The following is a 16,597-nucleotide window of genomic DNA, read 5'->3' as shown; positions in this document are numbered from 1 at the left end:
CCTCTTACCAGGAAAAGCAGTACAACCACACCAGAATAACAGCAAAAGGAATGAAATCTTACAAAATGGTCTATGTACCTCTCTCCAGAAAATTTCTCTTATGACAATTCTCTTGATCACATTCAGTTTTAGCGTATCCAGGATGACATCTTGGGCTTCTCCAGCTTTTACCACTTGTCAACACTCAACTTTTGGGGGTGAGGAATCATGGAATCATAGAATCCTTAGAGTTGAAAAGGACCTTTAAAGATCATCTAGTCCAACTCCCCTGCAATGAACAGGGACGTGCACAGCTAGATCAGGTCACCCAGGGCCTGATCCAGCCTCACCTTGGAAGTCTCCATGGACAGGGCATCAACCACATCTCTGGGCAGTCTGTGCCAGTGCCTCACCACCACCCTCACTGCAAAAGCTTTTTTTCTTACATCCAATCTAAATCAATCTTCTGTAAGATTGAAACTATTTCCCCTTCTTGTGTTACAGCAGATCCTGCTGAAGAGTCTGCCCCCTTCTTTCCTGTAGCTCCCCTTTAGATATTAAAAGCCCACTATCAGGTCACCTTGAAGCCTTCTCTTCTCCAGGCTGAACAGTCCCATCTTTCAGCCTGTCCTCGTAGGAGAGGTGTTCCATCCTTCAGATCATTTTTGTGGCCCTCGTCTGGACACGCTTCAACAGGTCCATATCTCTCCTGTACCTAGGACTCCACTTCTGGATGGAACACTCCAACTGAGGTCTCACCAGCACAGCGTAGAGGGGCAGGATCACCTCCCTCAATCTGCTGGCTGTGCTTCATTTGATGCAGACCAGGATATGGTTGGCTTTCTGGACCACAATGTGAAGGCACATTACTGGTTCATGTCTAGCTTCCCATCTGTCTGTACCCCCAGGTACAAGGCTGCACTCAATCCTCTAATCTTCAAGCTTGTATTGGTAGTGAGGGTTGCCTCAATCCAAGTGCAAGACCTTGCACTGGTGTTTGTTGAACCTCATGAGGTTCTCCTGGGCCCAGTGCTCAAGCCTGTCTAGGTCTCTCAGGATGGCATCCCTTCCGTCTGGTGTGTCGACTGTATGGAACAGCTTGGTGTCATCTGTAAACTTTTTGAGGATACACTTGACCCTACTGTTGATATTACTGATGAAGATATTAAAGAGTATTGGTCTCAGCACCGACCCCTGGGGGATACCACTTGTCACAAATCTCCATTCAGACTTGGAGCCATTGATCACCACTCTCTGGACTCGATGCTGCAGCCAGTTCTTTGTCCACTGAATATTCTGCCTATGAAGTCCATATTTTCCATATTTGGAGAGAAGGATGTTGTGGGCTACCATGTCAAAAGCTTTACTGAAGTGCAGATAGATGACATCAGTGGCTCTTCCCTTGTCCATCAATGCAGTGACACCATCACAAAAGGCCACCTGATCAAGCAGGATTTGCTCTTGGTGAAGCCATGCTGGTTCTCCTGTACCACCTCCCTGTCTTCTTTGTGCCTTAGCATAGCTTCCAGTAGGATGTGCTCCATGATATTTCCCAGCACAGAGGTCAGACTGACAGGTTGGTAGTTCCTGAGGTCATCGGTTTTACCCTTCTTAAAAATGGGTGTGATGTGGCCTTTCTTTCCGGGGACTTTTTACCAGGGACTTCACCTGACTGCCATGACTTTTCAAACATCATTAAGAGTGGCTTGGTGACTACATCAGCTAATTCCATCAGGACTCTGGGATGCATCTCATCAGGATCCATAGACTTGTGGAAGCAGACTCACAGGCTGGTGTCCTAGTACACTAAAACATGCTTCTGACCATCTCTGGGCTGAACACTACTAGGAGAGTTAACGGAAGGCAATAGAAGTAGTCTGTTAGGATGGAAAGCTGTCACGATTGCAAGATTAACCCATCATGTAAGATGAAAAGAAAGGATGGATGCATCTTGCAAGAGAGGTAGGGAGGGTAAATACTGGAACCAAGAAATAACAGTGACAGCAAGCATCTTCCTTAGCACTCTCATTCAGCCATAACCAATCCTAGATCACAAAATAACGCATTTGGGCTACTCTTGAAGAACCACAGATCTCTGGACTCAGGAAGTCCTGAAAGTTTTAAAATGGACAACAGATGGAAGGCACGGACTACTACAATGGGATAGTCCAGTATTCAACTCCTGACTTGAAAGGAACCTGGTTCAGAACTTTGCCACTGAAGAGCTAACCTGTGCCAAAGGCCATATGTATTTAAATTAATCATTCTTGAAAGAGTAAGAATCCACACTGTGGTATTTAGTTTTGAAAAGGGCATCTACATAACAGTGAAGAATATTTTTAAAAGGAACAAAGATTACAGATGGTGTAATGCTAAGAGAACATGTGACTGAAGATACAATGCATGAAACTCAGAGAAAATGCACAATACCTACCAAAGAAGCAGACCTTTTTCCCTCTTCCTGAAAAGTTGAATTAAAAAATAATTAAAATAGCATCCACTAGAGAAATGAAGACCCATCCAAATAATGAAAAATCAGAACTGCTCTAGCAAAACAAGAGACTGCATTACAATTTCTTAAGGGTTCTAGGATTAAAAAAGAAAAAAAAAAAAAGTACATGAGTAGTAGTAAGAGTACTAAGAAAATAAACCCATAGGATAAAATACACGACTCCCTTCACATCTGCTTGAGCAAAGAACAGGTCTTATATTATTTTCAGCTGTCCACAATTAAGTGGGTAGTCATGAGTTGCCAGGTCTAGACAATAATTATCTTAGACTCACAGAGGCAATTGCTAAAACAGTATCTGTGATGTAGAAACTATCCATCCACACAATACTTCGACAGCTGTTTGAGCAAAGCGATGTTTGTGGAAGGAAGACATGAAAGTGGTAAGAAGAACAAAAGGAAGAGAACAATAGTAAAAAAAAAAAAACATTCATTATGCACCTGGAGAATTTCAGATCTGTAAACTTAATGCCTAAGTTAACCAAAGAAGCAGAAATTGTATTAAGAGACTCAGCAGATGTACTAACTAGTATGTTAAAATGATTGCTATTCATTTGGGACTGTGCAGAAAAGCTATGCCTCACGTGATACTCTTCATAGAAAGGTTACCTATAGCCATGGACAATAGTGATCTGCAAGACAGACTATTCAGATTTCTAGAAGACTCTCATCACCAGAGGCTCCTAAAAATTTAACTGCCATGGGACACGATGAACGGCAAAGATTTCAGTATCTACCTGATTTACAACATAAATGAAAAAGAAGGCTAGAGGTGTTCTAACAGAAATTCCTATAGCTGAGTGAATGGGCTATAAAACAATCGATTAAATTCAGATTTAATACATGAAAAGTAACCCCCAGGACTTTGGCGTGCAACACTGCATTGCTGAACTTCATGCAGGACCCATTTCCTAAGCTTGCCAAGGTCCCTCTGGATGGCATCCCTTCCCTCTAACAATTCGGCCACACCACTCAGCTTATCACCTGTGACAATGAAACATCATAGAATCATAGAATCATCAAGGATGGAAAAGAGTTCTAAGATCATCCAGTCCAACTGTTCATCTATCACCAATATTTCTGCACTAAACCACCTCGAGGGTTTGTGACTCCACCACCTCCCTGGGCAGCCCATGCCAGTGCTGGACCACTCTCTTGGAGAAGTATTTCCTAACATCCAACCTGAATCTCACCTGGCGCAACTTGAGGCCATTCCCTCTCGTCCTATCACTAATTACATGGGAGAAGAGGTCGACCACCACCTCACCACAACCTCCCTTCAGGTGACTGTAGAGAGTGATAAAGGTCTTCTCTGAGCCTCCTTCTTTACAGACTAAATAATCCCAGTTCCCTCAGCCCATACTTGTGCTCCAGATCCCTCACAGCTTCATTGCCTTTCTCTGGACATGCTCCAAGGTCTCAATGTCTTTCTTGTAGTGAGGGGCCCAAAACTGAACATGGTACTACAGGTGAGGCCTCATCATGGCTGAGTACAGAGGGATGATCATTTCCCTGCTCCTGCTGGCAACACTATTTCTGATTCAAGCCAGGATGCCATTGGCCTTCTTGGCCACCTGGGCACACTGCTGGTGCTTGTTCAGCTGAGTGTCAATGAAAAGTCCCAGGTCCATTTCCTCTACACAGTCTTCCAGCCACTCTGCCCCAAACCTGTAGTATCACCTGGGGTTGTTACCTTATGAATTTATAGCGCACCAAAGTTGTTGCAGTTCTGAAGTTTCAAAAGGAACATAGGAGGCTGTAGATACACGAGGGGAACATTAGCTCTCACAGAGGAGACATACCCACTCCCTCTTTCAAAAAGAGATGCTTTTCCTCACATCATTACAAAAAGCTACTGATGTATGTCAAAAGTCAATGTGGGTCCAAAACCAGTAAGACACTTTTCTGAAAGACAAACTTATCAAGTGCTGTTAACCACAAATACTTAGGACTGCATCTCTTAGATGTAGGTTACCAGAGGCTGGGCAAGGATCCCCAGAACCATAGTTCCATGTCAGCCTTGTTTTTATTTTATCTGAGCATCTGCTACTACTGTTCAGTCAGACAAAGGAAATTGGAATGGGCAAATGTTTGGCCTGTCCTAGCATGACATTTAAGAATCAACTTCCATCAACTTCTCTCATACACTAGTACTTCTACATTACAGCATCTTAAAGTGTAATAGTTATTTAGCTATTATTAATCAGGCAAATTCATCAGTATACTGGAAAGGCATAGTGGTTCACGGCAATGAAACCTGTAACAATTATCAGTATTTATAGATAACTCAGGAAAACAAAAGATGGCTGGAAACATCTAATACATGAATACACCGTGGTGGTTGCTCACTCCTTTGTAGTCTCTACACGTGTGAACCACAGAACTTTTTTTTCAGATGAGGAAAATACATACTTTAAAACAGCTTGATACAGTACTGAATCATTCATTAGACCATATCACACATACCATGAGATCGGTGGCAAAAAGGCGGCCTGACAGATGCATTACCTATCCATATCTTAAAGAAAAGCTAGCGTAAACAGACAGGTCTTCAGCAGCTCATATTCTTAGTCTTGTTAGCAGCTGAGAGCCTGTGAAGAGGATAAGCATCTTGGCTCTCCTTCACTTCCTCCAAATGATGAGACAAAGCTGCACACAACCTGTGAGCAGGAGAAAGCTACATATTTATTTATTTATCTTACTTCTTTAAAGTCAGGGATTCAGATACCTGAAGCATTACCTCAGTCAATTTGGGTTGTGTGAAAAGCATGTCTTCTCACTTTAATTCAAACCAATTTCTGTCAAAAAAGATCACTTAAGCCTTTATCGAAATCCTCATTGTACTTAAAACTGATTTTAAAAAGAAGACGCTTCACATGCTCTTGAATGAAATGATTACATAAAATTGTTATTACACTGCACATTAGATCAGAATGTAATTGTGTATTCTTTTTTCCTATGAATTACTACATGCTAGGTAATCCCATACTCAGCAAACCATTAAGGAATAGTTATTTTCTTCAGAAGAGCTCATGTGAAAAATATCAGCAGCTGTAGGTAGCACATAAGGCAGAGAACTTTGATCTTTTGCACCAGAAAATATTGAGACTTGTTATTCCATGCAGGAAATGTTTACCATAGTCATTTTTCACTGATGTCTGAGGAACCAGTTATCCAATATGACACTTTTTTTTTCCTTGAGAGGAAAAGGTAGGAGAGTGAAAATATTTTGCTTTTACATCTCTGGTGATGTCTGATAAGCCCTCCAATGACTGAGATTCATTCACCTCATAATATTCATTCCAATTGATTCTAGCAATGCATAGGCAGTAAAACAGATCTTAAATTTGTATTCTTTATTCTACAGAATGCCTGCAGCAGAGTTCTGCTTAACTATTTAAGCAAATGGTCCTTTTGCTATATATAAAAAGGAAATTCCCTTTAAGCCTTCTTGCATTTCAATAACTAAAGTTCAGTTAAGTAGATATCACTATTGTATACTGATACTTTTTGTTTGACAGTGGGGTAAAAAAAAATAACCTAAAACTTAAAATTAGTGGAGCTATAAAAAAGGGTAGTTTCTAAGAATATTTCCAGTGTCTAATTTATTTTCCCATGTCCAATTTACATTGTTTTTCCAATGTAAACATGAAATTACATGTCCAAATGTGTCACACTGATTTTTCATCTGCTAACCAGCCCTTACTGCTATGTGGTCCCAACCCCCATAACGGATACAGAACAAGCTCAGTGAAAATTATCACAACACACAGGTATGTTCTATAAGCATATGAAGCATAAGCACGTGCTTCACATTTATATACACACATGTAAGTGAAGTATCATCCCTTTGTAAATCCTTTTCCATCTCACTTGAGTCAAGACATGAGATTATTCACATTCCTGCACACTGAAGATCCTTCAAGGATACAAGGGCATAGTGCAAGGGCTGCTTTGAAAGTAATGCCTCCCATTTTATTATACTGGTGTACAAAGTCAGAGGTGGATGTTGGTGGTATGGCAGTAGAGGCTGAACCTTCCCATCAATATACTGTTACATGTTGTTGCTGTGTGACAGACGGTAGTAGAGGGGCAGTCTGACAAAATAGCATCTGAAATGGAAACACGTAGGAAGCAAAGATGTGCCACTGAATTCTTCCATGTAGAAAAAATGGCATCCATTAATATTCTTTGACAATTGCTGAACATTTATGGAGTGGATTTAAGTACAGTGAGGGGTGAATGGTGCATTTCAGCAGTGGTGACAGCAACATGAAAGAGAAATCATGTTGTCGGTAGTCATGCACAGCTGTCACACCACAAAATGAAGAGTCAGCTCATCCACTCATATCAGATAACGGTGATGACAATGTTGAAAATCAGTGTTTTGTAGCTGAGAATGTGCTCTATCAAACAGTGTTAGACTGCTCTTCATATTGCTTCCCTCGTAAGAAATAGGAGGCATTACTTTCAGATTCATCTAATTTTCTTTTGCACTGCCCAATACGTTGCAGGCTCCTGAAAAATCAGATTCCTTATGAAGCACCAGGTATTGAACTTGGGAACCTCTCTGTCAGCTTTTGTTTCTTAATGGTGTCTTCTTCTTGCTTTTTTAGAATATTAAACTTTCTTCTTTATTTCTTTATTCTTTCTTTTTTAGAATATTAAACTTGGGCATTTAGTCCACTTAGGCATCAAGAAATGACTTTCATTCTGGTTTTATATGGTAGAGGCTGTTCCTCTGTCTTGAAGAGTTCAGGTAGGAATAACTACTAAGGCATGCAAAGTCAAAAAGAAGCTTCTTACAGTGTTTAATTAGAGTTGAGTCATGCTTTGGTCCTGTACTTGACATGTACGTATTCCTTTACTTGTCAGTGTTGAAAGACTCTGAACTGTGATCTCAGAAATCCTCTCTCAGTTTCAGAAATTATTTAATTTTTACAGACATTCTGGAAACAATAACAGAGGAATACAAGTCAAATGTTTTTAGAAAGTAAATATAAGCAATGGCTGTGGATATCTCTACTAGGTGAGAATCTTAAGAATTTTAAGTACCGCTCTTTTGATGCAGACTGACATTTATGGCTGCCATGTCATTCTGCAGGAAGCCACAGACTACAGGCCAGATTACACATTTCCATCCTTAACCTTTTGAAGGACTATGCTGGTTTAGAAATTCTGGAGACTTACAGGGAAGTCTGTTGTATAAGCAGCTTATGTCATTCGACAGAGTGAGATCTGCTTAAAGAAGGAGGGCAGTCTTTATGAGTAAGAAGCTAAACTTTGATAACTGGTTTGCAAGAGACTACAGTAGCATCATTAAAAATATAAAAGCATCCATTTTCTTTTACAAACCAGCAGAATCACGCTCTACTTTTAAAGCAGTCCTCAAGTTAAGTACATACCTAAAATTGCATCAAGCTATAGTACAAAAATGTTCAGCTCACACCAGCCGACTGACTGCACACCTGTAAGTTTATAACAGAAGTGATTTGGCTCTAGCCTGAGAGATAATAATGGCTGCTATGGACCACTGCTGGCAGTTCCTATAAAAATAATACTACAAGCTATTAAATACTGTAATTCATTAGATTACGCTGTAGCTTTTCCAAAAAGGGAGATGAAAAAATTTGACTTCATCGGAAGCGCTCAGTAATCTCAGAGGGGAAAAATACAGCTCAGACATGAAAGGAGCTCACAAATCACTTTTAAAATCATTAAAAAAAAAAAAAAAAAAAAAAAAAAAGAAAAAAGAAAGAAAAAGAAAACTAGAAAAACACTGTAGCAAAATGAACCAGCAGCAAAAAATCCAGGAGAAAAAAATTGCTTACAAAGCAATTCTTATTTTTTTCTTAATCTTCACTTTAACCATTAGATGTTACAAAACTCCAGCCTTTTTTAATTCTAGATTTAATGTATGAAAATGCCTTGTATTTCTCTGGAAAATAAGCAGGAATGCTGCAATGGCATACATTCAGAGTTCGTTTAAAAATCAAATTATCCATTTTTTTTTGCCAATGCCCTGCGGGGGAGGAAGGCCAGAGGCATCACACAGTGCTGGATAAGTCTCTAACCCACAGAATGCATCCATGAATTCCAAATCTGTTTCTCAGCTTAGGTCTCTGTGCATGTAACACAAACACTGAAGGGCTGCTCCAGTGTCCAGCACAGTCACGCTGTCTCTGGAAATACAAAGACAACGGTAGTACACTGGCCTCAGTAGCACAAAATATTGGAATAGGATTGGGAACATTAGCAATATAATCCAAACCAAAATATTCAAGAGAAGTATTAAATACACCCATTAGGAAGATTTTTAGTTTGCTTAATATTCATGTTCAAGAATGTATCACAGATTGGGTCAATTTGCTAGCTGTCTGCAGATTTCTAGCTTTTAAAAGTAGGGAACTAAAGGTTTTTAGAGCATCACCAAAAAGAAATATCACACACCAAAAAATAATCCCAAAATTCATTCATTCACAATTGATCTGTTTCCTTTCTACCAGGCCTATTATAGTGATTGGCAGCCCTGCCCATGGCAAGGAGCTGGAGCTTGATGATTTTTAAGGTCCCTTCCAACTTAAGCCATTCTATGATTCTATCACAGAAAAAAAGAAAAAGAAAAAAAGATAAGGCACAGAAACACATATTCTTCCCTAGTATAGCCATACATCATCATTCAGTGCCAGGTCACAATACAGGAATTAAATGTCTAATTGAGAGATTTCATTTTTATGTTAGTTTTAAACACAGAAGGCTCAGAGCCCTCTGCATAGCACAAGTAGTGAGGGACAGACTGTGTCAGAGACCATTTTATAAAATCCCCCACAAGGCACTGAAATGGTCAAAGCCTGCATCTGAAATCGCATGTCAAAATAGCCTTTGGCTCAGAAAAAAACAAGTTACTGCAGCTGGTGCCCAGTCATGTGATATTCATAGATTCCATGACTATAAAGCAAGAATTGTGCTGCACAAACACTGTTGAAATGCTGGCGTAGGTGTATTATGCACATGCTTTTGTGACTGGTTCAGCAATGCTGGATGGAGCCGTTTCACTTGCACAGAGATGCTGCCTGCTCTAGGCTCATTGTGCTGCTTCTCCCCCTCACCCTTCCTCCTTCCCCAGCTCCCTCCACACACGCATGCGCTCACACCCTCACGTGCTCCTCATTAACAAATCACTACGCTAAGTACAAAGGCTACAAAGAGTTAGAAAAATAGCAGATGGGCTCTTCAGACGGGCAATATGCATGCAAAAGCTTTACAAAAAAAAACAGATACTGTTTTTTACAAGCTTTTAAGGCCATGCCTTAGAGTCGCAGCGTTTGCTGCAGTTCAGAATTTTCTCTCCCCTTGAGAAAGTCGTATCACTTGCAGAATTAAGGAAAGCAGTAATTTTTCCAATACACATGTTTCTTGTTACAAAAGATGATATAAAACCTGGTGACTGCAGTATGTGCACAATCCCACTCGCGCTGTCGCACATCCTCTGGGCAGCTGCAGTATCAGCAATCAGAAATCACTGGTTACATTACAACAGCTCCAGCACACTGCCAGCCAGAACAAGGGCACTCTGCCACACGTGAGATCTCGAGGATTATAACTCTGCTGTGCACTGTGGCAGACGTACATTTGAAGAAGGTCTACAAAAATTGCACAGTTTAATTAGAACATGCACTAACAGAGAAGTAGAGCTGTCAAATGGGAAAACAACTTCTGAGGGCTTCTGTTCACGTTCTGCATTCTGCAAAGGCACAAAAGAGTCAAGTCCAATTTGCAGCGCTACTGTGTTCCAGTAGCACACCGTCTTTGCCAAATACAATACTGGAAGGCTTCTGGGAAATCTCAAGCATTTCCTTCCCCCCCCCCCCCCCTCCACCAAAAAACCTGTTACTGATAAATATGAAACGTAAAAATCTGAATTGTTTCATGCACACTAATAAGAATCACCTGACTGTGAACCGTAATGTACTCAACACTTGATAATTTCTTCAGGCTCACTCTAGGGTCCCCCAGAACATCAGTTCCAAGATTAATTATATGATGCATGTAAGAAAGATGTGGGAAATAAAGGTAAAAAGGTATTGTAAAAGCTCTGAACACATCACAGCAACATCCAACCTTCCAATTTGGGTCAGGAAAATATCAGATCAGAAGAGCTGTCACAAGAAATGCTTTCAAGCCAGAAAACAAGGAACACTTACCTTACACAGCTGTTCCTTTCATCCAGATTGTTAATTTTAGAGAAAATACGCTCCCCATCTTCCTTTAAATCCTCTGCTTGCCTCCTTACTTCAACTGGAACTTCCTAAAAGTGGTTTATAGCACAAGTAAGACAGCAAGTCATCATGTTACAGACTCCTGAAAAATCTGTCATTATAGAACCTCTTATTTGTGGCTTTGCTCTGTTTGAATATACATGAAGTCAACAGCATAGCATGCCTCGAGCTTGTTTGGTTTTAAGTGGAGCAGTGTGCTATGTGACCTCTTGCAGAGCACTACAGACCTGTACTCGAGCTTCTAGCTCAGTTTGCTGAACTACTGAAGGGTTTAACATTTATAAACCTCTGCAACTTCCAATTAGCAAAGACAAAAACGCAGCAAAGAACTGACAGAAGATTTGCTTACATTTTAGAACAGCCAATACAACGGCTTTTGAATCCCCGAGTGCGTACTTCAGTTTCTTAGTACAACATACAGCACTGCTGCTCCAGAAATGTATTATCTCACTACCTTCAAACAACCACACCCAAAGTATAGCTTTGCATTACAAACACTGAACCTACCGGAAATTTAATTGCACATTAGCCCTGAAATCACCCAAATCGTATATGCAAAACAACATCTTTATTTACTTCAGTCTGTTGTAAGCATCTTCAATGTACTTATCACCATGCTTTCCAGGTGCCTAAACAGGTGTCTGCATTTTGCCCCAGGAGGCCTATACTGAACTTAAAGGCACTGACTAATAAACCAGAAATGCATACATGGAATAGATTACATGACGATTTTCTGCTGGGTAGGCAATTATTAAATAATTTAGTTAATTTAATTTTCAAAATAACTTCCAGGTGAGTATTTCCAGGGCTGAAATCTCTACTCTTGTAAATTATCTGCATAGTTAAGTCTGCCTGTAAAGTTCAAAAATAACTCCTGCAAAACCTAAAGAAAAAAAATGCATAAAAAGAGTCCACAACTTTAGAAACCAAAGTATTTTCTAAGCTATCCTCACTCTGCACACACACGTGCTATGTGTATGTATATATGCATGCAATGTTTTCAACAGGAAAAAAAAAGGAAAGAATAGTATGCCTCCCTTTTTTCTTGCAAAAGGTAAAGTTCAAGCCAGGTTGTACACTTCAACTCAAGACATATCAGACAATCTTGTAGCAGCTTTCAACAACATATTTTAAGCACTGAACTGAAAAGACTAAGTTTCTCTGTTTACTTCCCTTGCCACCTGCCAGCCATTCCCTGGCCCTGCTCTGTTAAAAATTAACTTAATATTTACTTGCAAGTTGAACAGATATTTGGCATCTCTCTGTGGAATACATTTATAGTTCTTAAATCAAGCAAGCTGACAAAAAATAAAACTCAGAGAGCAGTTTCTTTTTTTTTTTTTTTTTTTTCCTGCAGTGTAGCTTTAACACTAGCAGATACATTTTTTTTAGATCTCTAAACTTTAGCAGGCTGAAGCTCTGTTCTATGTAGTTTCTCCACAAAGCAAGTTTAGAAGAATAGAGAAAATGCATAGAAAATGATCAGACCATCAATAAAAGTGGAAAAATATAGGTATTATTTCTCCTTGGAATATTTTAGGTTGTAGTTTCAGAGAGCTGCTATAAGAATGAAAATGGGAAAGGGGGGAAGCAGCCACAAAAATGAAGTGCTCCAAGTGCAAGATTGCTTTGATCCTCTTACATCTCTACTGTAAAATCATAGAATCATAGAATCACAAGGTTGGAAATGACCTACAAGATCATCTAGTTCAACCGTCTCCTCATCACCACTGCCACCACAAGCACTAAAATAGAGGACATTATCAAATCAGCCAGTTTTTTTCTTCCAGCATATACAATATAAAAGAAATCATTTTATGCAATTGTTCTTTGCTACACTCATTGCCTGTGCAACACAGTCTCTGATCTCACTAGAGCTACAGGTAACATTTATTCTATTACAAAGGAAAGGCTAACATCACATTACATGCAATCCTAAACAGAAAATTTTCACAAAAATTATCTTGCTCTCCCTCCCCCTCACCTCCCTGTGCCTCTCATAGGCAATGAAAAGATAATGCACACAAAAGGTGCTCGTACCTGTTTGTAGAAATCTGTTGAAGGGGATGATCTAGATCTCTCGTGGATATACTGGGGTTTCTCATGCTGTTCATGGCTGACATCAAGGATGTTATCTGCTGAATGGTACCTTCCTGAACTCCTTGCCTCGATGGGCTTCCGCTGCTCTTTCCATGATGCCTGATACTCTGCAAAGGTTCCCAGACGCTGTGGCTGTTGAGATTTCACAGTCCTATCGGCACCCTTACTGCTGCTGCTGTGGTGGACGCTACCTTTTGGAGCATGTGCAGTTTCAAGTCCAACAGAAGCTGCCTGACCTCTTCTCTCATGCCAAGGCTCGTCTCCCTCCTGCCCCCCGTACGCTTTCCTGTCTGCCCTCTCAGGCAGTCCCTCAGTCAGGCTGTGGGGAGTTGGTTTCTGTGCAGGCTTTCTACATGCAGGCTTACTTGTTTCTTCAAAAAATTTCCACCTGTCTGCAAATGAGCCCAAGCCTTCTTCAGATGTTTCTGGATGGCAGTGGGCACGACACTCTTCCTCTGACATCCCCACTTCATTCATCTTCTCCGGTTCAGAGTAAGACTTCAGTTTTTGTTCTGTTGTGAACCTCTTCCTGGCTCCAATGCGAGAAACGTGATGAGTGCCACTCCCTGTAGGATTCGGTTTAGCTTGTGTAGCCTCAAGGAATCCAGACATATCTTCAGAAACCAAAGCCAATAAAGAAGAGTTGTAACTACCAGCTTTCCGTTCTGGTGACCTGGGGGGATATTCAGCAGGGCTGGGCTCCAAGTCCCGCCGTTTGAAGGAAGTTGCCTGCAGAACTCTGGCCTGTGCTTCCTTCAGGTGATCTTTGTAGGTGCTAGTAAAGTTCGTATCTGGGGAGGCGTTCACATTTTCTGCTGCATCTGGCTTCCCGTTCTCGCTGCACTCCTCCGTTTCAGATGACCCTATTAAAGTAGCCGTGCTTCTACTTTTCTGTAGCTTTGCCCTTCTCATCTGGATCTCATTTCTCAGGGTTGTTGCAAAACGGTCGCTCCTTCGTGCCTGTTTAGACAGGTGATTGTCAAATGGGGGCTGACGCTCTGTTACAGCTTCTGGGCTGCCATCAGAGTGTTTTTTGCCTTCCTGAGCCAAAGAATGCAACATTGGGGTCCGCTGAGGAGAGATCTTGCTACTCTCATCTTTTCCCCACCTGAACTCTTTCTGAGTAGGCCTGTTCTCAGCAGTAAGGGCACAGCCCTTTCCATAGTCCTGTTGACAGTACCTCATCTCACTTTCCTCAAAGCTGCTCTCAAAGCTTTTCTTCTGCCCAGACTTTTCAGCATGATTCGTTTTTATCACCTCTTCTACTATAGCAAACCTAATATCCCCCTCTCTGTCCACTGTGTAATGACTACTGTTTTCACACCCTTCCATAGAAGATTCAACAGACTGTTGAGGTAGATAGCATTTTGGTTTTTGGACCTTTGTGACAACTGCAGGATTTTCATAAGGTCCAAGAGAAACGTCAGCCCCTGCTGCAGGTTTCCAGTTGTCATCCTTGAGCTGCAGTGGCTTTGAACTTCCCTGAGCAGGCTGTTTCGCTGTCACGCAATAATAGCGACTCTGTCCAGTGTTGTCTGCTTTCTGTTCAGCAGCACTGTTTGAAGAAGAGCAAGCACTGAGCAGCCTGGTGTGGTTTAGATTGTATCCATGAAAATGACCAGTAGGCAACTCTTGAATACCACCATAGGAGAGAAAAGGTTGCTGATCTTTAGGCGCAGCTAACGTTCTTGTGTTATGAAAAAAAGTGCTCTCATCACTGTACTGGTGCTGGTGGTGGTAATTGTAAGCAGGCTGTGCAAAACGAACATCAGTGCTGGACAAGGATGACTGCAGCTTGCTCACAGTTCCTGCATTACTACTGTACCTTTCACCAACTGCAGAAAAAGCATGCTCTGAACTGAGATCTGATTTATAGCTTGAGCCACTGACCTTCCTGTCACATGCTCTGGAAGGCCGCCGTTGCTGTTCCACACTTTCTGAGTTCCAGTCATTCCTGGTCTGAGATCGATTCAGGGCTGTAAAGTGCTGTGTGCTGGCACTCTCTGAGTATGCAGGGCCCTGGGCTTTCTCATGGCCTTTGGTAGCAGCAAAGCTGTCACTACGGAGAGGCGGAGGTGGTGGGGGAGGAGAGGAAGATTTCCTTTTATCTGGAACATACCAGACGGGCCCAAAGCTGGATCTTCCAGAGCCGGCGAGCTTGACATCAGGGTGTTCCTCTATTCTGGGACTTCTGTTATTCTCATACTGGATGGGAGCTGGCAAATATCCAGGTTTGTCCTCTATCCCACTGTAATCGTTCAAAAGCTGTCCAGACTTATTTCCATGTTTAGATGTCTCCCAATGGCCTACTTTATACAGCATATTCTCTGTTGAAGAAGTGTCTGAATTGGACAGAGTGTGGTCAGGGGTGCTAGAACTTGTGGAAAAAGACCCGTAGGCTGAATCCCGCTTATTTTGGCTCCCCAGATGGTCAATGCTACTATTAGACCTTGCAGAAGAAAGTCTTCCATACTGGGCTACTTGTGGAGTTTGATCCCAGCTGTCCATACTGCCCAAAGAGCTGAACTGGTCAGACGCACGATGGAGACTTGACTGATCCCAGGAGTTTGACAGGTCATGAGAAGAACAGCTGTGGTAGGAAACAAACAAAAAAAAAGCCCCAGTATAAATACAACAGTCAAAAAAATGCCACGATGCAATTACAAATATTTGATCACTAATTTTATTAATACTGGTGAAATCCATCTGTATAGAAGTTACTTTAAACAATCTAATAAAGCTGAGAGTACAGACGCAAAATCGGGGCTTTAATTTTGCACTCTGCCACCAATCCAGAACTTGAAACCTCAAAAACTAACTGATGGCTCCTTTCTACCTACACCACTAAGTAATATTTACCTCCTTCGAAGATCTCCTTTTCCCTATGCAAACTGATGATTTTGCTAACTTTTGGACAAATTCAGTTTCATCTCCATTAGCTCTCTTTGTCTCAGGACAAACATCAACTTATTTTGCAGTTTATTTTCCAAGCACCTTGATACTTCCAACTACTAACCTTGTGCACTTCCCTGTTCACCTCCAATAAACTCACTCAAAACACAAAGTTAATCCTTTGTCTTGATTATCCAAACCGACCCATTCATACAGTATTTTCATTTCAAAATGAAGGTTTACTAAAAACACTTGCCTCAAATTCCACCATTTCAGTTCAGAGTCTCCACATGAACCTTGCCAACATGCTTTCAAACCACTCTCAGTTTGATGTTTTTACCAAAAAGTCATTCAATTCCATCCAGTTACACACCATTGTCAGGAATCTCAAGCAATTTACTTTCTGCTCGGACAAAACTAAACTTATGACCTTTCTTCAAAAATCCTTACCATCACCTGCTTGTACAGAAGTGCCACCTTTGACATTGCACCTTCTCCGTCACATTCATCTAGGTACTATTTCAAAGCCTTGCTGCTTATGTTCTCTTCCTCACCACAATCAGCTTCGCTTTGTTTCTTTCAACTTCTTTTCATTATTATTTTTCATAGCACCCATCTCCTGTCAATCCAACACACTGATGCTGAGATGACTGTCTTTCCAATTACTCTCACATCTTCCTGTCTGAACTTCACTACCCGCTCTTATGTATCAATTCAAATTCCTGTCTTTGCATGCAAAGCCCCTTGGTAGAAATCCCAAAACGTTCTAGTTCCCTGCAGCTATAATTATATCAAGCATCTATCAAATCTTGCACACTAAAGGAGGCATCTATTCCAT

General features: G+C 41.1%; 1 protein-coding gene across 1 annotated transcript in view; it reads right to left on the bottom strand.

Annotated features, from left to right (window-relative positions):
* SHROOM2 (shroom family member 2) overlaps positions 1-16,597 on the bottom strand; it is a 128,961-nt gene that overhangs the window by 34,666 nt on the left and 77,698 nt on the right. The window contains exons 4-5 of the mRNA XM_042867241.1: positions 12,808-15,457; positions 10,693-10,796 (exon numbers count right to left, since the gene is read on the bottom strand). Coding sequence (XP_042723175.1) covers positions 10,693-10,796; positions 12,808-15,457 — 2,754 coding nt within the window. The remainder of the gene's footprint in view (positions 1-10,692; positions 10,797-12,807; positions 15,458-16,597) is intronic.

Source organism: Lagopus leucura, unplaced genomic scaffold, assembly GCF_019238085.1.
Source record: "Lagopus leucura isolate 7727_CA_CO unplaced genomic scaffold, USGS_WTPT01 Super-Scaffold_100001, whole genome shotgun sequence".
Lineage (NCBI taxonomy): Eukaryota > Metazoa > Chordata > Aves > Galliformes > Phasianidae > Lagopus > Lagopus leucura.
The sequence above is the reverse complement of the archived record's forward strand: the minus strand, read 5'-3'. Positions and strand labels throughout refer to the sequence as shown.